This window comes from Herpailurus yagouaroundi, unplaced genomic scaffold, assembly GCF_014898765.1.
Source record: "Herpailurus yagouaroundi ecotype Mexico unplaced genomic scaffold, PumYag 140, whole genome shotgun sequence".
NCBI classification, from domain to species: domain Eukaryota; kingdom Metazoa; phylum Chordata; class Mammalia; order Carnivora; family Felidae; genus Herpailurus; species Herpailurus yagouaroundi.
Window position 1 is genome coordinate 47770858 of NW_024412395.1, and position 24693 is coordinate 47795550.

The following is a 24693-nucleotide window of genomic DNA, read 5'->3' on the forward strand; positions in this document are numbered from 1 at the left end:
TTCTTTCTTTCTTTCTTTCTTTCTTTCTTTCTTTCTTTCTTTCTTTCCTTCTTTTAATACGAAATTTATTGTCAAATTGGTTTCCATACAACACCAGTGCTCACCCCAACAGGTGCCTCCTCAATGCCATCACCCACTTTCCCCTCCTTCCCACCCCCCATCAACCCTCAGTTTATTCTCAGTTTTTAAGAGTGAAGATATATTTTTTAAATGTTTATTTATTTATTTTTTTTCAACGTTTATTTATTTTTGGGACAGAGAGAGACAGAGCATGAACGGGGGAGGGGCAGAGAGAGAGGGAGACACAGAATCGGAAACAGGCTCCAGGCTCCGAGCCATCAGCCCAGAGCCCGACGCGGGGCTCGAACTCACGGACCGCGAGATCGTGACCTGGCTGAAGTCAGACGCTTAACCGACTGCGCCACCCAGGCGCTCCTAAATGTTTATTTTTAAGAGAGAGAAAGTATGTGAGCAGGGAGGGGCAGAGAGAGAGGGGGACACAGGATCTGAAGTGAGCTCTCTGTGCTGACAGCAGAGATCCTGATGCAGGGCTCAAACTCATGAACCGTGAGATCATGACCTGAGCTGAAGTCGGACATTTAACCGACCGGGCCACCCAGGCGGTCATTAAGATTTGACCCCCCAGGGGTCATTAATATTTTTAATACTAGTAATAATTATAATGTAGCAGAAATAAAATTTTTGTCTCTTAGTGTGAATAACTTGAAACATGGAGGAATCAATCCACAAAGTTGTAAGCAAGTCTAAGTTTGCAAGCAAAAGTCAAAACTACTTTTATCAAGAAATGTTTGAAAAGCTAGACACACAAAAAATTGATAATCTAAAGCTCCAAACCAAAAGAAAATAAGAAGACTTGGTTATCCCTTTAGATCTTTGTAACCACGTCAAGAATAGAGAACCATAAAAATAGATTGCTTTGTCTGACCTAGTTCAACTCAACTATACTGATGCAAATGTGGGTTAGACTTTTGATGTGGCTGGTGTTATATTATTTGAAAGGAATTGGGGCCAAGGCAAAGAGATGGAGTCCCATCCTAAATGTTTTCTATTAAATTAGTCTATCACAAAAAAAGTCTGGAAAACCTCCAAAAGCATGGAGGTTAAAGAACACCCTACTAACGAATGAGTGGGTCAACCAGGCAATTAGAGAAGAAATTTAAAAATATATGGAAACAAACGAAAATGAAAATACAACAATCCAAACACTTTGGGACGCAGCGAAGGCAGTCCTGAGAGGAAAATACATTGCAATCCAGGCCTATCTCAAGAAACAAGAAAAATCCCAAATACAAAATCTAACAGCACACCTAAAGGAAATAGAAGCAGAACAGCAAAAGCAGCCTAAACCCAGCAGAAGAAGAGAAATAATAAAGATCAGAGCAGAAATAAATAATATAGAATCTAAAAAAACTGTAGAGCAGATAAACGAAACCAAGAGTTGGTTTTTTGAAAAAAATAAACAAAATTGACAAACCTCTAGCCAGGCTTCTCAAAAAGAAAAGGGAGATGACCCAAATAGATAAAATCATGAATGAAAATGGAATTATTACAACCAATCCCTCAGAGATACAAACAATTATCAGGGAATACTATGAAAAGTTATATGCCAACAAATTGGACAACCTGGAAGAAATGGACAAATTCCTGAACACCCCCACTCTTCCAAAACTCAATCAGGAGGAAATAGAAAGCTTGAACAGACCCATAACCAGCGAAGAAATTGAATCGGTTATCAAAAATCTCCCAACAAATAAGAGTCCAGGACCAGATGGCTTCCCAGGGGAGTTCTACCAGACGTTTAAAGCAGAGATAATACCTATCCTTCTCAAGCTATTCCAAGAAATAGAAAGGGAAGGAAAACTTCCAGACTCATTCTATGAAGCCAGTATTACTTTGATTCCTAAACCAGACAGAGACCCAGTAAAAAAAGAGAACTACAGGCCAATATCCCTGATGAATATGGATGCAAAAATTCTCAATAAGATACTAGCAAATCGAATTCAACGGCATATAAAAAGAATTATTCACCATGATCAAGTGGGATTCATTCCTGGGATGCAGGGCTGGTTCAACATTCGCAAATCAATCAACGTGATACATCACATTAACAAAAAAAAAAGAGAAAAACCATATGATCCTGTCAATCGATGCAGAAAAGGCCTTTGACAAAATCCAGCACCCTTTCTTAATAAAAACCCTTGAGAAAGTCGGGATAGAAGGAACATACTTAAAGATCATAAAAGCCATTTATGAAAAGCCCACAGCTAACATCATCCTCAACGGGGAAAAACTGAGAGCTTTTTCCCTGAGATCAGGAACACGACAGAGATGCCCACTCTCACCGCTGTTGTTTAACATAGTGTTGAAAATTCTAGCATCAGCAATCAGACAACAAAAGGAAATCAAAGGCATCAAAATTGGCAAAGATGAACTCAAGCTTTCACTTTTTGCAGATGACATGATATTATACATGGAAAATCCGATAGACTCCACCAAAAGTCTGCTAGAACTGATACATGAATTCAGCAAAGTTGCAGGATACAAAATCAATGTACAGAAATCAGTTGCATTCTTATACACTAACAATGAAGCAACAGAAAGACAAATAAAGAAACTGATCCCATTCACAATTGCACCAAGAAGCATAAAATACCTAGGAATAAATCTAACCAAAGATGTAAAGGATCTGTATGCTGAAAACTACAGAAAGCTTATGAAGGTAATTGCAGAAGATTTAAAGAAATGGAAAGACATTCCCTGCTCATGGATTGGAAGAATAAATATTGTCAAAATGTCAATACTACCCAAAGCTATCTACACATTCAATGCAATCCCAATCAAAATTGCACCAGCATTCTTCTCGAAACTAGAACAAGCAATCCTAAAATTCATATGGAACCACAAAAGGCCCCGAATAGCCAAAGTAATTTTGAGGAAGAAGACCAAAGCAGGAGGCATCACAATCCCAGACTTTAGCCTCTACTACAAAGCTGTCATCATCAAGACAGCATGGTATTGGCACAAAAACAGACACATAGACCAATGGAATAGAATACAAACCCCAGAACTAGACCCACAAACGTATGGCCAACTCATCTTTGACAAAGCAGGAAAGAACATCCAATGGAAAAAAGACAGTCTCTTTAACAAATGGTGCTGGGAGAACTGGACAGCAACATGCAGAAGGTTGAAACTAGACCACTTTCTCACACCATTCACAAAAATAAACTCAAAATGGATAAAGGACCTGAATGTGAGACAGGAAACCATCGAAACCTTAGAGGAGAAAGCAGGAAAAGACCTCTCTGACCTCAGCCGTAGCAATCTCTTACTTGACACATCCCCAAAGGCAAGGGTATTAAAAGCAAAAGTGAATTACTGGGACCTTATGAAGATAAAAAGCTTCTGCACAGCAAAGGAAACAACCAACAAAACTCAAAGGCAACCAACGGAATGGGAAAAGATATTTGCAAATGACATATCGGACAAAGGGCTAGTATCCAAAATCTATAAAGAGCTCACCAAACTCCACACCCGAAAAGCAAATAACCCAGTGAAGAAATGGGCAGAAAACATGAATAGACACTTCTCTAAAGAAGACATCTGGATGGCCAACAGGCACATGAAAAGATGTTCAGCGTCACTCCTTATCAGGGAAATACAAATGAAAACCACACTCAGGTATCACCTCACGCCAGTCAGAGTGGCCAAATGAACAAATCAGGAGACTATAGATGCTGGAGAGGATGTGGAGAAACAGGAACCCTCTTGCACTGTTGGTGGGAATGCAAATTGGTGCAGCTGCTCTGGAAAGCAGTGTGGAGGTTCCTCAGAAAATTAAAAATAGACCTACCCTATGACCCAGCAATAGCACTGCTAGGAATTTACCCAAGGGATGCAGGAGTACTGATGCATAGGGGCACTTGTACCCCAAAGTTTATAGCAGCACTCTCAACAATAGCCAAATTATGGAAAAAGCCTAAATGTCCATCAACTGATGAATGGATAAAGAAATTGTGGTTTATATACACAATGGAATACTACGTGGCAATGAGAAAAAATGAAATATGGCCTTTTGTAACAACGTGGATGGAACTGGAGAGTGTGATGCTAAGTGAAATAAGCCATACAGAGAAAGACAGATACCATATGGTTTCACTCTTATGTGGATCCTGAGAAACTTAACAGGAACCCATGGGGGAGGGGAAGAAAAAAAAAAAAAAGAGGTTAGAGTGGGAGAGGGCCAAAGCATAAGAGACTGTTGAGAACTGAGAACAAACTAAGGGTTGATGGGGGGTGGGAGGGAGGAGAGGGTGGGTGATGGGTATTGAGGAGGGCACCTTTTGGGATGAGCACTGGGTGTTGTATGGAAACCAATTTGACAATAAATTTCATATATAAATAAAAAAAATATATATTAGTCTATCACAGCCAACATCATTCCATTAGTTAATAGGCCTATAATCCTCCATTCAAATGCAAACATTTTCCCATACCTCCCAAATTACTTTAAGGCAGTATTAGTGTATGTCTATGCCTTGGGGATTAGTCCAGAAAGATTCCTTTCCTCCTTAAGAGGTGGCTGGTTAAGTAACGTCCAGACCCACTTTGGAAATGGGAAATGTAGTAGGTATCCATTCTGAGCCAGGAATTTTTCAGGATGAAGTAATAAGTAAAATGAGAAAGTACTTTTTATTTTGCCTGTCTTATTTACTCATCATTATTTAATTTGCTTTTGTGAAGTTGTTACCATAGTGGTTGCTATACAACAGAAACTAGACTATATTAAGAGATGTGGTATAATAGAATATCTCAGTAGGGGGACAAACCAAATTGAATTTTAAAAATCTACAAATTACTGGGGGGTAACATTTTGCACATTGCTTAAAATCCCCAAGCCCTTTGACTCATCTAAAAATAGGGTATTACACACCTCACACCTCTGTCAGAATGGCTAACTTTAACAACCCAGGCAACAATAGATGCTGGCGAGGATGCAGAGAAAGAGGATCTCTATTGCACCGCTGGTGGGAATGCAAACTGGTGCAGCCACTCTGGAAAACAGCATAGAGGTTCCTCAAAAAATTAAATATAGAACTATCCTGTGACCCAGCATTGCACTACTAGGCATTTATCCAAGGGATACAGGTATGCTGTTTTGAAGGGACACATGCACCCCAATGTTTATAGCAGCACTATCAACAATAGCCAAAGTACGGAAAGAGCCCAAATGTCCATCGATGGATGAATAGATAAAGAAGATGTGGTATATATATATATATATATATATATATACACGTATATATATATATATATACATATGATGTGGTATACACACACACACACACACACACACACACACACACACACACACAGTGGAGTATTACTCAGCAATCAAAAAGAATGAAATCTTGCCATTTGCAACTACATAGATGGAACTAGAGGCTATTATGCTAAGTGAAATTAGTCAGAGAAAGACAAATATATGACTTCACTCATATGAGGACTTTAAGAGACAAAACAGATGAACATAAGGAAAGGGAAGCAAAAATAAGAAAACGGGGAGGGAGACAAAACATAAGAGACTCTTAAAAATGGAGAACAAACAGAGGTTTGCTGGAGGGGTTGTGGGAGGGGGAATGGCTAAATGGGGAAGGGGCTTAAGGAATCTACTCCTGAAATCATTGTTGTACCATATGCTAACTAATTTTGATGAAAATTATATAATTAAATAAATAAATAAATAAATAAATAAATAAATAAATTTAAAAATAATAAAATAAAATAAAATAAAAATAGGATATTACCAAAAAAAAAAAAAGAAAAAAAAAAAGAGGGGTGGGGTAAGTGCACCTGGGTGGCTCAGTTAGTTAAGCCTCCGACCTGATTTCTGCCCAAGTCATGATCTCACAGTTCATGAGATCAATCCCCACATCAGCACAGAGCCTACTTGAGATTCTCCCTCTCCCTCTCTCTCTGCCCCTCCCCAGCTCACACTCTCTCTCCCTCCCTCTCTTTCTCCAAGTAAATAAATAAACTTAAAAAAATAAATAAAAACAGGGTATTTCTTCCTATCTCACCAGGTTATGATAAATATGTATGCTAATTTATATAAAAAGTCTAGTGCCTGACACAGCAATCCTTAATCCATATTAGCATTCTTCCTTGCTGTGTCAGAATACTGATTGATTAATTAGAATGCTATATAGTATTTCAAGGGCTTCTCAGGTATTCTGGTTTTTAATGCTGTGCTGCCAGCCTGTTGTGATGTGAAGCAAGTGTTAGGTACTGCTGTTCATAGTAACTACCACTGAGGCAGATGGGTTTCTACTATCAAAATGTAACCTCATCATATTTTATATTTCTCAGGTTATTTCAAATATGTTCTCTATTTTACTTTATTTGCTAGATGTCTTATCAGGAAATATTCCCTTTCATTTATATCTTAAACTATTTTTTAAAATGGGCTTTATTTTGTCTTTCTTGACCTTTCAAAGTCTACAGGTGCTATACGGCAAAGCAATGTTGGAGAGTTACAGAACTGCCGATATAATCCTTTAGAGTTTCCTCTTAGTCAACTTTAACTTCAACCTGGTTGTGTCCACTACTGTGTCAGGAAAGCTGTACTTCTCACTTTCTCAACAGAATAACCTTTACAGCAGGTGGTTCAAACTCTCTCCCATTTCCCTAAAGTGAAAACACCTTCTCAGTTCTGTTACTCTCAACATTTGACTTTCAGAGGACAATTTCCATTCCTGTGGTGTGGAAAATATTGACATCATGTAACACGCATTTCCTCTGATGTGCCTGCATTTACTTCAATGTATCAGGACTCGTAAATCCAACCTCTATTTGCCCCTCAAGTCTCAGTAAGACTTCTCTCCATCTTTTTTTTTTAAGTTCATTTGGTTATTTAGAGAGAGAGAGAGTGAGAGAGGGGAACCCACATGCAAGCAAGGGAGGGGCAGGGAGAGAGGGAGAGAGAGAATCCCAAGTAGACTCCGTGTTGTCAGCACAGAGCCTGATGCGGGGCTTGAACTCATGAACTGTGAGATCAGGACCAGAGGTGAAATCGAGAGTTGGACACTTAATGTACTGAGCCACCCAGGCGCCCCTTCTCTCCACTTTTCAAATGCAAATACAATCTGGCCTTAGCTTGTACCTTGTCTATTAACATCTGCAACTAGCTACATGATTCCAACCTTCTGTATTTTTCTCTGAGGATTATTATTATTTTTTTTACTTTCAAGGTGCTATTTCTATCCTATATTTAAAAAGTTTTCAATTTATTTGGAGCCTCAATAAATTCTGCCTTTCTGGCAGAAAATTTTTCAGATTTTTCATCATGAATGTACTGTTCTCTACTTCCTCTTTTTATTTGCTTTCCACCACCTTCTTGCTTTCCTTCCTACCCCTGAACACAAACTGCTTGCAAAAAGCTTACCAGCTCATCCTCTTTGTTCATTCCAATCGCCTTTCTTTATCTTCAACTTTCTGAGTAATTTTGTGAGATACTCCCTCCTCTTCTTTTTTTTTTAAATTTTATTAATTTTTTTGTTTATTTATTTTCGAAGGAGAGACAGAGTGTGAGTGGGGGAGGGGCAGAGAGAGAGGGAGACACAGAATCCGAAGGAGGCTGCAGACTCTGAGCTGTCAGCACAGAGCCTGACGCGGGACTCGAACCCACAAACCATGAGATCATGACCTGAGCTGAAGTCGGACTCTTAACTGACTGAGCCACCCAGGCGCCCCCCTCCCCTTCTTTTTTTGAACAATAGAAACATTTTCTGATTTATGTCCCACTTCTCTATCTCAGACCCGTTTTTCAACACCCTAAATGAAGCAGAAGTCTAAACTCCCATTATTAGTTGAATGATCTTACATATCCTCATAAATTCAGCTGGCACCTGCATGCGAACGCATTCTGGACATACCCCGACGTCTTAGTTCTCAACTGACAATAATTCCGTTCCTACAGGTATGCATCTATGTCATGTCCCAAAAGGCAGAACATGGTACTGAATATTTTAAAAGATTAAGGATATCAAAATAATGTGTCAGTGACAGAACCAGTTTGGATGAAAAATTAAAAGTACAAATTCTGAATATCCCACATACATATGTAACTGAAAATTTTTGTCATTATCTGGTTTTTCACTAAATTCCACTTACTCTCAATTTAGAATATCTCTCTGTACAGGGATGTCTGGGTGGCTCAGTCAGTCAAGTGTCTGACTTTGGCTCAAGTCATGATCTCGCAGTTCATGAGTTTGAGCCCCACATCAGGTTCTGTGCTGACAGCTCAGAGCAGGGAGCCTGCTTCTGATTCTGCATCTCCCTCTCTCTCTGCCCCTCCCTGGCTCAGGCTCTGTCTCTGTCTCTCTCTCTCAAAAATAAATAAACATTAAAAAAACTTTGAAGTATCTCTCTGTACAAAAGAAGCCAACAGAGTAGTGCAGAGACTGCACTACTGAGGTCCCAATAAACTCACTTTTTTGTCTGCATAGTAGGGGTCGAGGTCCTCCAGGGGCTCTGACACCATGCCTGGTGGGATGTCCCCGTAGATGAAGGGCAGCTGTTTGCCAGCTTCCAGGTCACTGCTTGGCCTTGGGCCTTCTTCGTCATCATCTTTCTTTTCTTCTTTGGGTTCCTTTGTTTTTCCTTCAGCAATACGTTGTTCAATGAGGGCAAGAGACTGTCTTGTGAAGTAGACAAAACTCTGAGGTCCTGGGGGAGGCAGCGTTGCCATCTTTTCATCCTGTTTATTTTATTTCCCCTTCAGCTCCTTACATAAGAGGCCTAAGTGGAAACAAAGAAAGAGATAGGTGTTTGCTAGCAAGATATGGCACATTACAAAAAATAAAAAACGGAGTTTTGGTTTCAACTACAAGAAGTAATGTGTTCACAGAATTATTATGTTGAATTAACATTTACTAAGTGATTACTATGTGCAAGACTTATTTTCCATGCTATCTAACCATCTTTATTTAAAAATTTGATCTTAGACAATAAATTTCATATTAAAAAATAAAGTTTATAGATTATAACTTTAAAAAATAAATTCTAACATGTAAAAATAAATTTGATTTTAATACTTCCCAGATTCTAAAATAAAAAAGTGACAATTTAATGGAAGAAAAAACTATTTACTTTTCATCTGTATTTAGTTTTAGTGCTATTGAATCAACCTTCCTTATTTAAAATTCTTTATGACAGTGCTTCTTTATTTTTTTACAGTTTATTTTACTTATTTTGAGCGACAGAAAGAGAGCAGGGGAGGGCAGAGAGGGAGGGAGAGAGAGAATACCAAGCAGACTCCACACCGTCAGCATGGAGCCAGACATGGGGCTTGAACTCATGAACCATGAGATAACCTGAGCCGAAATCAAGAGGCAGACGCTCAACCAGCTGAGCCATCCAGGTGTCCCACAACAGTGCTTCTGAGAGTACGACTCTCCAGATTCTCCTCTTGCCTCTCTGATCACCTGATTCTCTTCTGTCTTAATCTCATAACATATTCACAACCTCTGCTTCTCTGTCATAGGGAAACTCATTTCTGTGAAATGATGTGGTGGAAACATTGTTCTATTCTATTTTGCATATTTATATTTTCTCACAATTCATACCCATTTACAAATCAGAAAAAAATATTTTTTTTCATTTTGAATTAAAAACAATTTGGAGAAATGTTTTAGGAAGAAGAAAGAAAAGAGATTCAGAACATATTTGTGACAGAATCAATTTAAAAAGTAAACAAAACAAAACAAAACAAAAAACACCCTATGAGATGCATTCAAACTATGACTTCCCTAAATAATTTATATGTGTATACAAAACGTTACAACACCTACAGAAAAGAAAAATACAAAATAAAAAAGTCAAGTTTCTATATATTATTACTTTGAAATGTTCTAAATAAAAAAGCATAAAAATAACAGTTCTTATTTTGAAAATAACAAACTCATTATTCCAGTGAGTCAGGGTAATTTTGTAACTTCTCCATTAAAAAAAAATGAGTCTCTTCTTTTTTTTCTTTCTTCTTCTTCTTCTTCTTCTTCTTCTTCTTCTTCTTCTTCTGGCATTAGGTTTGCCTGAGAATTGGGACACACCAACTTCTAATACATCGGCCCATTGTGAACAGCTTGAGAAGCTGTATATAGTAAGGAATATCACCAAAGCCAGAGGGAGGGTGACCTAAGAGAAGCCATGATCTGTTCTTTTGTTTTCCAATGCAAAATATAAAAATCTAGCAAATCACAGTAGTGAGAACACAGATAATATAGCTTCAGAAAAGAAGTGGGAGAAGCTAAAATTGTTCTTTTCCAGGACTCTATTTCCATATCAAACAAAATGAACTTCAATTATGTGTAGAACACAGTCGATGACTTTTCCCCTAAGTTATTTGGGCACAGTATAAGAAAATCCTTACCAGAAGTCTATGTATTTTATTTTATTTTATTTTTAATATATGAAATTTATTGTCAAATTGGTTTCCATACAACACCCAGTGCTCATCCCAAAAGGTGCCCTCCTCAATACCCATCACCCACCCTCTCCTCCCTCCCACCCCCCATCAACCCTCAGTTTGCTCTCAGTTCTCAACAGTCTCTTATGCTTTCGCTCCGTCCCACTCTAACCTCTTTTTTTTTTTTTTCCTTCCCCTCCCCCATGGGTTCCTGTTAAGTTTCTCAGGATCCACATAAGAGTGAAATCATATGGTATCTGTCTTTCTCTGTATGGCTTATTTCACTTAGCATCACACTCTCCAGTTCCATCCACGTTGCTACAAAAGGCCATATTTCATTTTTTCTCATTGCCACGTAGTATTCCATTGTGTATATAAACCACAATTTCTTTATCCATTCATCAGTTGATGGACATTTAGGCTCTTTCCATAATTTGGCTATTGTTGAGAGTGCTGCTATGAACATTGGGGTACAAGTGCCCCTATGCATCAGTTCTCCTGTGTCCCTTGGATAAATTCCTAGCAGTGCTATTGCTGGGTCATAGGGTAGGTCTATTTTTAATTTTCTGAGGAACCTCCACACTGCTTTCCAGAGCAGCTGCACCAATTTGCATTCCCATCAACAGTGCAAGAGGGTTCCCGTTTCTCCACATCCTCTCCAGCATCTATAGTCTCCTGATTTGTTCATTTTGGCCACTCTGACTGGCGTGAGGTGATACCTGAGTGTGGTGAAGTCTATGTATTTTAAAAGAGACTTTGGTAGCCTGTTAGAAACTGGCACCATCAATCTGAGAAATAAGGCAGTGAGTGCAGTTTCCACTTGGGTTTAGGAGATTCTTCAACACTTTTGTAAATCATACAGGTGAGGGGAAGATTACCTTTAACGTACATATACCTGTTTCTTGGAGAAAAGATGTCTGGAGAACTGACATTTTTGTACTCCATACATTCAACTGGAAATGTCACCTCTTTCAGGAATTATTTGACAGTAAGTAAGTAGATGTCATGAACTCAGATGTCCAATCCCCAGTTCTACTCTCCCTATTTCTTTTTCCCTTCTTCCTCTTCCCCTCACGCTCTATTCATGCACACCCTCAACATACATATTCTGATTCACTTATCTATATACAGACAGCAGGGCTGGTGGGTGATTCATGTCACTGGTACCATGCATGGGAGGTATTTTCCTGGACAGGATAAAGTGAAGAAAGACACTAAGCATCTGTTTACAACCAGATCAGATTCCATCATCATCCTCTAGTTTGGAGGGTATAGAGGAAGTCACTGCCTCCCATCTGGATGATGGGAATAAATAATGTGTACAAACTTTTAGAGGAGAATTTTGCAATATCCATCAAAGGCCTTAAATATGTTAACTCATTTTTATTGCCAAATAACCTCCCTTCTAAGATTTATCCAAAAGCAATAGTCTCAGATGTCCCATCTGTGAAGATGTTTACTGCAATGTTTGCATAATATTGAAAAATTATAAATCTAAAAGCCTAACAGTCAGGGTTTCAGTAAATAAAAAATGAAAATATAATGAAAAATTGAGTGGTATTTAAAGAATTAGAATTTTTAGGGGCTCCGGGATGGGTCAGTCAGTTAAGCAACTGACTCTTAATCTCAGGGTCATGAGTTCAAGCCCCATATTGGGCCTTGCACTGGGCATAATGCCTACATTAAAAAAAAAAAGACTGCTTTTAAAGACTATTTAATAAATTATAAAATCTTATAATGGACAATTAATGTATGTGTTACACATACACATACATGTATATTCATCTCAATTTTTTAAATGTACATAAAGTCTGAAATTAAAGGCACAATATATTAAATGAGGGTTATTCACAGCTGAGGGAACATGGGTTACTTTTATTACTTTTTTTATATCTTCATTTTCCAAAAAATTTTTAAAATGTTTATTCATTTCTGAGAGAGATAGAGTGTGAGCAGGGGAGGGGAGAGAGAGAGGAGGACAGGGGATCTGAAGTGGGCTCTGTGCTAACAACAGAGAGGCCAATGCAGGGCTAGAATTCACAAACCATAAAATGATGACTGGAGCTGAAGTCGGATGCCTAACCAACAGAGCCACCCAGGCACTCTTCTTTATTTTTCAAAGTTTTAAATCTGGTTTTAATGTTTATTTTTTTTGAGAGAGAGAGAGAGAGAGACACAGCATGAGTAGGGGAAGGGCAGAGAGAGAGGGAGACGCAGAATCAGAAGCAGGCTCTGAGCTGCCAGCACAGAGTCCGCCATGGGGCTTGAACCCATGAACCATGAGATCATGACCTGAGCCGAAGTTGGACACTTAGGCGCCCCTATTTTTCAAATTTTTATAATGAAGATATCATGCATTTATTATCCAAAAAAAGTACTTTGAAAAGATGCACTTAAATTTATTTGACTTGAACTTAATACATTTAATAAAATCAATCAATATTTATTCTTTTTATGTTTTAATTTAAATTTTTGAGAAATAATATTACCATATTTCCACTTACTAATATTAGTATGACTGCATCTTCTTTTCAATATTGCACATTAGCCTCATGTTAGATGATACTTACACAACTACTGAAAACAAAAGTGAAGGTAGTATCCTCATATCTACGATTTCTTACAGTTGAAATAGATGTAAAAGTATTTATTCTGTACTCTCTTCCTATTACCTATTTTCTATGCATGTATGCATGTACTATCTATGTATCTATCATCTGTTTTTTTCCTCATACATTTTCCCAGTCAAAGCACTGTCAGCTTCCAGTTCATGACAATGGTTATCCCATGTTTTATCATCCCCTAGTTTCCAAATTCCCATTGCAATGAAAACAAAGATGGACAAGAGGAAAAAGTTTCATGATATCACTGAAAACCAGAGAAGACACTGAAGAGTTTTTGCAAATCCGAAGAAGAAAGACAAGTTTCCCCTGGTGAGAAGATTAAACCAGAAGCCACAGCCTACACTCATCTGAGAATGTCAGAAGAGAGAAACATTTCTGTCCAGCAGAGAAGTCACAGAGTTGGCCCACAATTAAATAAGTCAGAAAACAAGTTGACTAAGGATTATTCTACCCAACAATGTTGCAAGTCATATTTCCCCGCTTCCTCCTCTATATTCAAGTGTGAAGCAGTGGGATTTATCTCCAGGCTAAATTTAACCCCAGACTAAACCAAAAAAAAAAAAATCTCTGAATTAATTGAGATAAGACCACCTATGGTGTTCATTTCCATTTTTACTAGAAGCAGGGCAGGTTAATTTACTACCTTTTTCTCATGTGTTTTGAATTTCGATTTCTATTTCCTTTTTTTTTTTTTGAGAGAGAGAGACAGAGAGCAGGGGAGAGGGGCAGAGGGAGAGAGAGAGAATCCCAAGCAGGCTCCATACCCAGCACGGAATCCTATGCAGGGCTTGATCCCATGACCCTGGGATCATGACGTGAGCCAATATCAACAGTCAGACACTAACTGACCAAGCCACCCAGGTGCCCCTCTATCAATTTTTTTTTAAGTTTTTATTTACTTATTTTTGAGAGAGAGAAAGAAAGAGAGCATGAGTGCACATGAGAAGGGAAGGGCCAGACAGAGAGAGAAAGAGAGAGAGAGAGAGGGTCCTAAGCGGGCTCTATACTACCAGTGCAGAGCCTGATCTCTCATAAACTGTGAGATCATGACGCAGGCCAAAATCAATTTCGATGTGTAACCAACTGAGCCACCCAGACTCCTCCCATATTTCTAATTTAAATGTGTTACATTTTCACTGAATAATTCCTCAAATTATTTTGGTAAGTAATTGGGTATAAATTATAAAGCAGCATATCAAAAGCTGCTGTCTGTAAATGCAATATGATTTGATATGTCATAAGAAAAAGTTCTGTGGCTAAATGTGGAAAATGCTGGAGTAGGAAACAAACAAATTTCTCTGCCCCTGGACAATTAGGGACTTTACACATTTAAGAGTTTGACAGAATTGATATGTAGCAGACCCTGAATCTGCTAGATCACAGAACTCTTCTGTTGTTGCTGTTTTATTTTGATAATGCCAGAAATGATAAATTATGAAATATTTCAAGCACACAGAAAAGTGTAGAAAGCATTACATTTAACAAACTTTAACAGTTTCCCATATTTGCTTTGGACTTTTAACTTTTTGTTTTTTGAAGAAATAAGAATGTTCGGTTAGGGTTGAAGCCCCCATCACTGTTCTCAATTCAATTATCTTCACTTCCCCACCTACTTCCTCAGGGAAACCTAAAGTCCATAGAGAACCCTTTGCATTTCACACATTAATCTCTCCTATGTTCTTCAGAAGACACTTTGGAAACACTGGTTTGAAGAACAAAGTGGAACAATGGTTTGATGCTAAAATGATAAAACTGAACCTATTTATGTAATATTAATTACCCTTTTACCCGTGTGCCCTGTGGCTTTGCTAAATTCTCTTACTGGCCCTGGTATTTTGGTAGATTATTTAGGATTTTCTATAAAGGTGGACTCTTCTTGCCTTTTCTTTGCCCATATCCTAAAATGTAGCAAACCAGATACATACACAAAGCCTACAGGCATTCCTCCCCATCAAGGAAGGATTTGTTTGGGAAACAGACCCACATAACGCAGAAGCAACCCTGAATAACAGCAACATAGTCTTTCATTCAAAATTATTAACAGATAATTAAGGATGAATTGGTAATCAAAGATGACCAAAAACATAAAACTGAAGGATTCGGATGAACAGACCAAACTCCTAACTCTAGAAGAAAGAAAAAAATTGTCAAACATAGAGTAATATGAAGGGGTTAAAATTAGTATTCTCAGAGAGATTTTAGAAGATAATCTCTTACTGAAAAGAGTAGGCCATCAAAAAAAAAAAGGGGGGGAATCAAAAAGAATAAAAATTCTTGAAGGCATGACCATCAAAATAAAATTTTTGATGTAATATTTGCTGAAAAGAAATAGAAGTCAGAATTTTAGTTACCTTTCAAAGGTACGTTACCAGGATGGGGCACAAGTGAGAATTCTCAGGTATGGAGGTGTTCTATACTTGGTCTGTGTGATGGTCACACAAGTACATATACATGAAAAAAATTCATAGCATTCTATACTTTAGATTGCCTAATACAGTAGAGTAAAAGAGCAAAGGAAAACTCACAATAAAATTCAGAAGATGTGCAATAATTTTGGGAGTCCCAGCATCAGTCTCAAAAGAGGGAGCAGCAAATGGAAGAGAGAAAATAATAAAAGAATTGATAGAAGACACTTAATCACGAGTCATCAGGCTGAAAAGTATGAAAGAAGTTCAGTTAAAAAGATAATTCTAGTGAAAATTTAGAACTCCAATAATAAAGACAAGTTTTGAAACAAAACTATACATTAGACCCATAATCTATATATTAGGGTAAACTGGAGACAATTGGAAATTTATTTTGTTAATACCTCTCTTTCAAAGGCATAACGTGTCACATTGCAAACTCCCACAGGGTAAGGAATGTGTCTTCTACTTTCTCTGTTAGATGAATAGGGAATACTTTTTCAGGTACCATACATGGCTGGCTTGCTGAATGTATGATTTTCAGTAATATCAAATTTCACTGAATATGACACCAATTCTTCCATAATTAGGTTTAGAAACTGGCATTACATTATACTAACACCAAGAATCCATAGTATGGAATTAACAAATCTATTCCCTATTATTTTCTTAAACATTATGTTTTAAAAGCTCTTTTCACTTATGTTAGGTAATAGTAAGAAGGCAGTTAAGTGCTATTTGTCCCTATTGTTGCCAAAAAAAAAAAAAATGTGTATGTCAAAACAAAGGTATGGTCCATTGTGGTTCTCAACCAGAGTGTATAAAAGAATCATCTGTATAACTTAAAAAAAAAATACAGCCACCAGGGCTTACCCAAGTAATACCAAAATAAATTTTTGGGAAGAGGTCCTAAGCTTGTCTTCTTTTAAAGATTATAAATTATTGATGTGAACCCCCTTTAAGAACCATTTTAAAGCAACAAATGCATTAAATTGAAAACATCTGGTGAATACACGCAACTTAGTGACCAGGTTTTACTACTTAGTAGGAGAAAACAAATTCAATTAAAGATGCCCAAAATTTTTTGGATTTTGTTTTATTTGAAGAGTAGGAATGTAAAATATCAAAGTTTTAAAACTCCATTTTAAAATTGAAAGGGTAAACATAAAATCCATTCAAGAAAAGCACCACTTATTTTGAACTCTGAATGGATTTTATGTGTTTTATGTGTTTCTTTGAGTTAAAGAAAGAAAATCTGGATTGAGAAGACACAAGGGAGAATGAGAAGTGATGTTGAAGGATGGAAGGAAGATGATAAACCAAACAGGAAAAGAGAGCAGAAGAGGAGAGAAAGAGATGCAAGGTTAACAAAAATACCCTCTCCCTTAGAATACTTCCAGCTGTAAAATTCAAGACAATGAAAAAGTAAAGCAAGTTGTTCGCCATGTAAATTTTAGTTCTAATTCTCAATTTTAAACATCACTCATGTTGCTCACATCACTTTATCTCGATGAGGACCGGAAACCACATTCTTGTATCCTTTGTTCCCTCCATTTTCATTTGACGCATGCAATACTCCTGGCTGCGGTGCCCTATCCTCACTCATCCTTCAATCTGGTCAGCAAGAAGAAGGAAAACCTACTCCTATTGTAAAATAACCAAGAGTTACATCTATTTTTCCAAGTATTTGTTTTAAAAAGCTGATCTCTTACGGTGACTATAGTCAATAATACTGTACTGAATATTTGAAAGTTGATGAGAGTAAATCTTAAGTCTTCATCAAAAGGAAAAGGAAAAACATGTATAACTATGTATGATATCAGATGGTAACTACTTATTGCAAAGATCATTTCACAAGGTATACAAATATCAAATCATTATGTTATACAACTGAAAGTAACATAATGTAATATGTCAATTATACCTCAATTTTTTTTAAAAAAGCTGATCTCTGATCTTCTAACTTTCAGGAATGACAACATTGCAAAAAAAAACCACAAAGATACTAAAAGATATTAAGAACTAAAGAACTTTATGAATACTATTTAAGAGTGTATACACTTCAAAAAAACAATTTTTCTCTTTACTGAGTTTCTAGTTTGTCTTTAAATTTGAGTTTCTGCAAGACATTGGAAATACAGCTCAAATTCCAAAATGTAAAATAGGGGGTGCCTGGGTGGCTCAGCTGATTCAGCATCCAACTCTTGGTAGCTCAGGTTATGATCTCATGTTCGTGGGATCCAGTCCTGCACTGGGCTCCACACTGGGTGTGGGACCTGCTTGAGATTCTCTCTCTCCCTCTCTGTCCCTCCCTCATGTGCGTGCTCTCTCTCTCTCTCTCTCTCTCTCTCTCTCTCTCTCTCTGTCTCTCTCTCAAAATAAATAAATAAACTTTAAAAATGTAAAATAGATAAAATCCTTCAGGGATAGGTAATGTATACCATGAAGAACACTTGTATTCAATACAGAAAAATCCAAACTGGTTCTAGTAGCTCACAGATAAGTAATCATCTTGACCTTGTTCTACCTTTTATAGCTATTGACTCTGTCCAGATGACTTACCTTCTTTGAGCTTCAGTTTCCTACTTTGAAAAATGTTAATAATCACTGCCTCAAAGACTGGTTAAGATTGGGATGGTATGTAGAGAGTTTTGCACATAGCTATCATGAAAAAATGGTGCTGTTAATAGTATTAACTTGTCCTTCCATTTGAATTCCTTGCTTAGGTAAATCTCATTATGCACCTGTAATTAAGAGCTATTAATTTCATCATTTGAGGATATTTCAGTTTATAGGAATTACTAGCCTTTTAAACATGAAACATGTTTCACACATATGTATAATAGAAGCAGACTTTTGGTTTACATTAGTGATGCAAGTGCAAGTTCTGGAGCTAGAAAGCCTGGAGTTTGGATCCTGGGTTTGCCATTTACTAGCTATGTATGTGACCTTCGAAATCCAAGATATGCACCCCTTCTGAGACTGGAATCGTTGAAGCATGTAGACTAGAACCAGTTACTTTAAAAAAGATGATATTAGACACTGCAAGCAATCCTAGGATAAATATTGATTGCTCAGAGGTTTAGATTGCTACTGAATTTCCTTTATTTAAGGAAATTCCCATTAATTTATCTCTGTTGCCTTGAACTTTATATGGAGAGTTGGAAAATACGGTTTTTTAATTAACAAAGTTACGTGGCTCAAGAGCTATAGTTAAGATTTTTTTTTCTTTTTTGAATTTAAGGTATTTCTGAACAAGCTTAAAAGAAAATGAATTCTTCCACTTGGCTCACCTTCTGGGAAGCATTTAAATATCATTAATGGAGTCTGTGAACAGAGTACAAGAATGATCCCTTCCTTCAAGTAAGAAATGTCACAGGCAGTCTTTATATAGAGTTTTAGGGACTGTGGATGCTTGGTATGGCTGCTAATAGACTACTGTTCTCAAAACTGTTTTCCTGGAGTCAAATAACAGAAGCAGCCTCCAGGAAGTTGCTTTCGGGGATTCATTTAGTCCTCTGGGTCCTGTTTCATAGGAATACCTCCTGGTTCCTTTCACATAGGAATAACCCCTGAGAGTGAGATTAGGGCAGATTCCCGAACATGCTTGAGGTCCAAATTGGGAATCTCCCAGAAGTCACTTACATGAACCCCGAAACCAATGTTTACCTAAATGACTGAAAGGAGAAAATGTGGGCTCTGCCCATTATCTTACACTGGCAAAGGTCCCAGTGGCCTCTATTGCTTTTTTGGCCCCATGGCAGCTACCTAATACTGGAATGCTAAATTGTACTTCCCAATTGATTTATTAATGTCAAAGTGTCAACTCTGTTGTGGTTCAGATAGGATATGTGTGTATTATGTCCATATAATTTTGTAATATGAATTATGCTTTGGTGATGATTATTATTATCAGCATACTTTGTCTTACATATGAAATCTCCATTTAAAAAACGGAATTAATCTCTTAAAATATTTCCCATAGAATTCTTTTAGCAGTAAACTTTTTGACAACTTTCAGTATTTCTTGTAGAAAGCAATTCGAATTTCTTGTTTAATTTCTTGATTAGAGGGATTAAGATAGGATTAAGATAGGACATTTCCATATATCAAGGAGGAGAAAAATTACACATTCAGGACTCCGTAATAACCTCAGATTCTGTTTTATATTCTGTCATTGAGTCTCTTACCTGCAGATAACTTTGATTCTATGTATTTAAAATTAAAATTGGTCCAATACACCATTTTGAAGGTCTGCCAAAATCTGAATCAAATTAGGTCAGATCTAAATTATTTAAGACAGTGGACCCAAAATAAAATTAAGTAAAATAGAATGTTTTACTGATGCTCACTGTTGCCAAGTGAAAAACTGCTTTGAAAATGTCACTTCTCTGGAAATAGTGATATTTTCCCACAGGTAGAATTTTAGCTGGAGTACCATTAATTTTTAAAGCATTCTCAAGGCACCACAGAATCTATACATGAGCATTTTCTTTTTTTTTTTAATTTTTTTTTGTTTATTTATTTTTGACAGAGACAGAGACAGAATGCGAGTGGGTTAGGGGCAGAGGGAGACACAGAAGCAGAAGCAGGCTCCAGGCTCTGAGCGAGTGGGTTAGGGGCAGAGGGAGACACAGAAGCAGAAGCAGGCTCCAGGCTCTGAGCTGTCAGCACAGAGCCTGACGCGGGGCTCGAACTCACCAGCTGTGAGAAAATGACTTGAGCCGAAGTCGGACGCTCAACCAACTGAGCCACCCAGGCGCCCCTACATGAGCATTTTCAAAAGCATTGTAAAATAAATCATAGCCAACATCAGCAGTGATAACTCATGATGATATGTTCCCATGATAGGATATGAGAATGGTACTTTCCTCTTTCTCTCCAAAACTCATAATTTTGATCTAACAATGAAAAAAAAAAAAGAGAAAAATCCCAACTAAGGGCCATCCTACAAAATACCTCATCAGTATTGGTCATGAAATTATCAAGGTCAGCAAAAACAGGGGAAGTCTGAGAAACTGCCATAGCGTCACAATGCCAAAGGAGATAATGATGGTTAAATGTAATGTGGTATCCTGGATGGAATCTTGGAGGAGGAAAAAAGGCAGTGGGGAAAAACTATGGAAGTATGAATCAAGTAAGGACATTAGTTAATAATAATAATGTACCATTATGGTTTCATTACTTGTGACAAATGTAGCATAGGAACGTAAAGTGTTAACAGGGGAACTGAGTACGGACTCCATGAGAACTCTCTGCATCAGTCTTCCATACAGTCATACTGTCTGCATCAGTCTTCCACACAGTCATACTGTCTGCATCAGTCTTCCATAAGTCTGAAACTATTTCAAGACAAAGAGCATATATAAAAAAAAAAAAGAAACCAAAGATGTAGAATTACACTAACATTATGTAAAGTTAACAATGTTCCATCAAATTTGAGTTGATCAAGTAAATATATTGCCATACATAGGGATCTATACCTAGGTGATAACAGGCCTAATTAAAATGGACTATAATTAATATACAAAAATAACATTTTACACAGTACAAAATAACATCACTTTGATCAATAAGAGACCCATGAGAAATGCTGATCAACCTTTATGCTTGGAAGGATAATTTTCTGAAAATGTGCTCTCCTGGGTAAGGAATGAGCTTACAACTTATAAACACAGAAATAGACTGGAGTCACAATGTCTGAGTCCTAATTGTACTGGAGAGTCATTATGACTAAGTAGGCCAAAAAGTATATCTGCTAGGGATTCTGTGTGTATTTCCTTTTAGAATAGTGGCAATTTAACTTACTCAGTGGTGTTAAGCACACTAAATATTTTTTAAGTTAAGACTTAATTATATATTGATATTAACAATTCTGTTAAGACACAAAAGACTCTCTTTTGCTTTCTGTGTTACTTTAGAAACTGTGGGGTGACACTGAGATGAAAGAACTGATTTGACTTAGAAATTCTCCTTCTACTGTCATGTGAATAATGATACCATGATCAAAACAAGGCAGTGGACAACTCCATGCTGGCTGTCACGGGGTTCACTTAGCCATTTCTTATAACCACAAAGGTCTCTTTGGCCACAATGGCATTTTAAAATCTTCTCCTATTTGTTCATAATCTTTCCATCCATAATATCTGAAATCCCATGATAAAAAAGAAAGACATCATCAGGAGAGATGGAAGAAGCAGTGTTTACTTCCAGTATGAAATGTTATGATATATGCTCTCTTCCACTGGAACTGAAAAAACTTCCAGATCAGTCTTCCCAGCCTCAGTGCATGAGAAGAATATCAAGACCATATAAAAAGGAAGACAAAGCTGAAACATCCGAAGACAAGCAGAAGTGCCCTTTAGTCATCCAGTAGCTCTGCTATTAGATAAGAAAACCAAAGCTGCTAGAAGACTGAATCTGGAGAATATGGGAAAAAGATAATAATTAAACCAGGTCTGAGTCCAGTCTTATCTGCTCCTTGAATATTAATTAAAAAAATCTCTGGATAGTTTTTCATTTCACTGATAGTTGAACACTTGAAAGCATCACTGGAGGAAATCAGAGACAGATACACCTTGACTAAGAAATACACTTAAAAATCTGGTTCCATCCTTGGTAGGATGAACATAGCACTGATGTTGCAAACCAAGATTTTTTTGTCAAGAATAAATGCTACATCACATCAGATACCAAGACAATAGGCATAAACTGGGACTGTTCTGGGCAAGCTTAGATAAATGCCCATCTTTTTTGAGAAGTTCTAGGAGAACTTAGCAAATAGGACCTAAGACCCTGCTCTGCTTTGTAATAGTTCTTTTTATGAGAGCACAGGAAACAATTGTCTTGATCAGAATTCTTTATCAGGGTATGCCACAGCTACTGTGTGTTTCTCTGAAAAGATTTTATGGCTGCACAGCAGCAATAAAATAAGCATAAATAGAACTAAAATCTTAAATTGTTGGTATTTAATTGTACTGAAATCACTACTGTTTGGAAATCCTATACCTTGATTAAATGGCATCCTAGTGAGCTACAGAGCTTGGGACCTCCAATAACTGAAGATTCCCAACTTCAGGCTGAAGGCTGAAAGCACCATGGGTCATATCCAAATACTGCTTGGAATTGCATTTAATCTGCAATAAAAGGTCTATGAAACTCCTTGACTGATTTTTTTAATTTGCTGTCTTCAAATTTATGTATTATTTTGTTCAAAATAAATACATAATTTTAGTTCTAATTTTGGCAAACCCTCCAATACTTCATGAATATCAGTTTATTACTTTAGAAAATTGTATACATTTTCAAATTGCTGATTGTTCTACCTCTAATATTTTACCTTACCCTTGTCCAGTCTAGGTGCAGTAAAACCAATTATTATAATCCATTATACTTAGGGATTTAGGTAATGGCCATATTATTTGCTTTGTTATCTGAAACTTTAAAATTAACCAAAATTTTTACATTTAGGTAGGTAGAATGGAATTAAGAGAGCCTTTGTGAATCTACATATAATCCTTTATTTCTTCAGTATATCTCCATTTGCTTTTAACTTTATAGCATTTCTTACAATGTCATCAGAAGTAAGTAGTCAAATATAATACAACCTTATCAATTAATTTTCTATCTTCATGATGGATTTATTCAGTCCATTTCACTAGAAAGCTAGTTTGAACCAGGGTAATTGTCTCCAACCCCCAAGCCCTGCTAACTCATAGTTATTCCTCATCAGTATTAAGGAGCTGTCCCTGAAAGTGAGGTGCCCTTAACTGTATCACCATTTAACTGCAGTCCATAAGTAGAGAGTTGTACTTAACTGTTAGAATTAGATGTCTCTGGGAACCTCTAAAATTATGAAATCCTCGAGAGCAGTGTAACCTTAGCTTATAACTGTGCTTGGAAAAAAGTAGACCTGCCACTTGATTTTCTGACAATATGGTAATGTATTCTGATGATGATATATTATATATATTATACTATATTATCAGAATAATATTATCCTTACAATCCAGAATACTAAAGGGAGTAAAAATATCCTTCTAGAGTGAGGGAGTTCTGTGTTTTTATCCCAGTGCTGGTTGCACGATTTGTTTAATTTGGAGAATTCATTGGGGTATACATTTAGGATATATACATTTTTATATAAGTATATTGTACTTCATGAAAAGTTTAAAAAGATGAACGTGAAATGAAAAAAAACATTTTTCAAAAAATGCAAACTGAGAGAATTAATCACTATAGTAAATACACATTAAAGGAACTTATTAGGCAGAAGGAAAAGATCCTAAGAACAGAAAAATGGAAACACAGAAATGAACATCAGAATGGGTGTGTCTGAGTATATAAAACAATTTAGTAAACAAAAGTGAACAATGACTACACAAAGCATTAATGATATCTTACAGATTTTAATACTGTGTCAAATAAAATGCATAAATGAATTCCAGCTTGTATATTTTCTTAAATTCATCAGTTTGTATACATGAACTAGATTTCCTTTCATCTTAACTGATTTTCAATTATTTCAGTCTATAACATTTGAGTGGTTTTATTACTAATTGTTCTCAGATTTCAAAAAAAAAGTAGATGGAATTTTTCTCTTTGTGTAGAAAATAGTATCCTTGAAGATTTCAGAGTATACTGTTGTAAAATATTACTATTTTTCAAAGTAGTCTTATTTTGAAAGACCCTTCACTAACTTAAAATTAGAGAATAAATCTTAAATGACCAACCATAAATTGAATTATTTGCAATATTATTATGTGTATTAAAATTTATTTTTAAATGTTGTCATACTAACTGCTAGCAGAATTAATGGAATACATTTGGGAATTTTTCTTTATTGAGCTACAAAAGCCTAAAGCAAGACAACAAAAATATTATCAGTTTCCAATTGTTCAAATTACTAAATAAAAATGAAAGTAATACTAATTTTAAGATTGCCCAATTCAACTCCACTTTGCTGCAAACCAGATATGCCCATGGCTACTCTAACACTACTTAATAGGAGGCAAATTATAGTTAATATATTATAGTTAAGATATCTTACTTTTGTAAATCTTACCAGAATAGATAACCATGTGAACACATTGCTGAGGCTCCTACCTGGCTTAAACTTCATTACCTCCTCCGTGAACTCACTTATCACCAGCACAAAATAACATGGTCATGAACAACT

At 36.6% G+C, this 24693-nt stretch overlaps 1 protein-coding gene across 2 annotated transcripts in view; it reads right to left on the reverse strand.

Moving 5' to 3' along the window:
- SCN9A (sodium voltage-gated channel alpha subunit 9) overlaps window positions 1-24693 on the reverse strand; it is a 172446-nt gene that overhangs the window by 99766 nt on the left and 47987 nt on the right. For both annotated transcript variants that reach the window (XM_040475270.1, XM_040475269.1), the window contains exon 2: window positions 8513-8820. In XM_040475270.1, the coding sequence (XP_040331204.1) occupies window positions 8513-8770 (258 nt within the window). In that variant the 5' untranslated portion in view covers window positions 8771-8820. The remainder of the gene's footprint in view (window positions 1-8512; window positions 8821-24693) is intronic.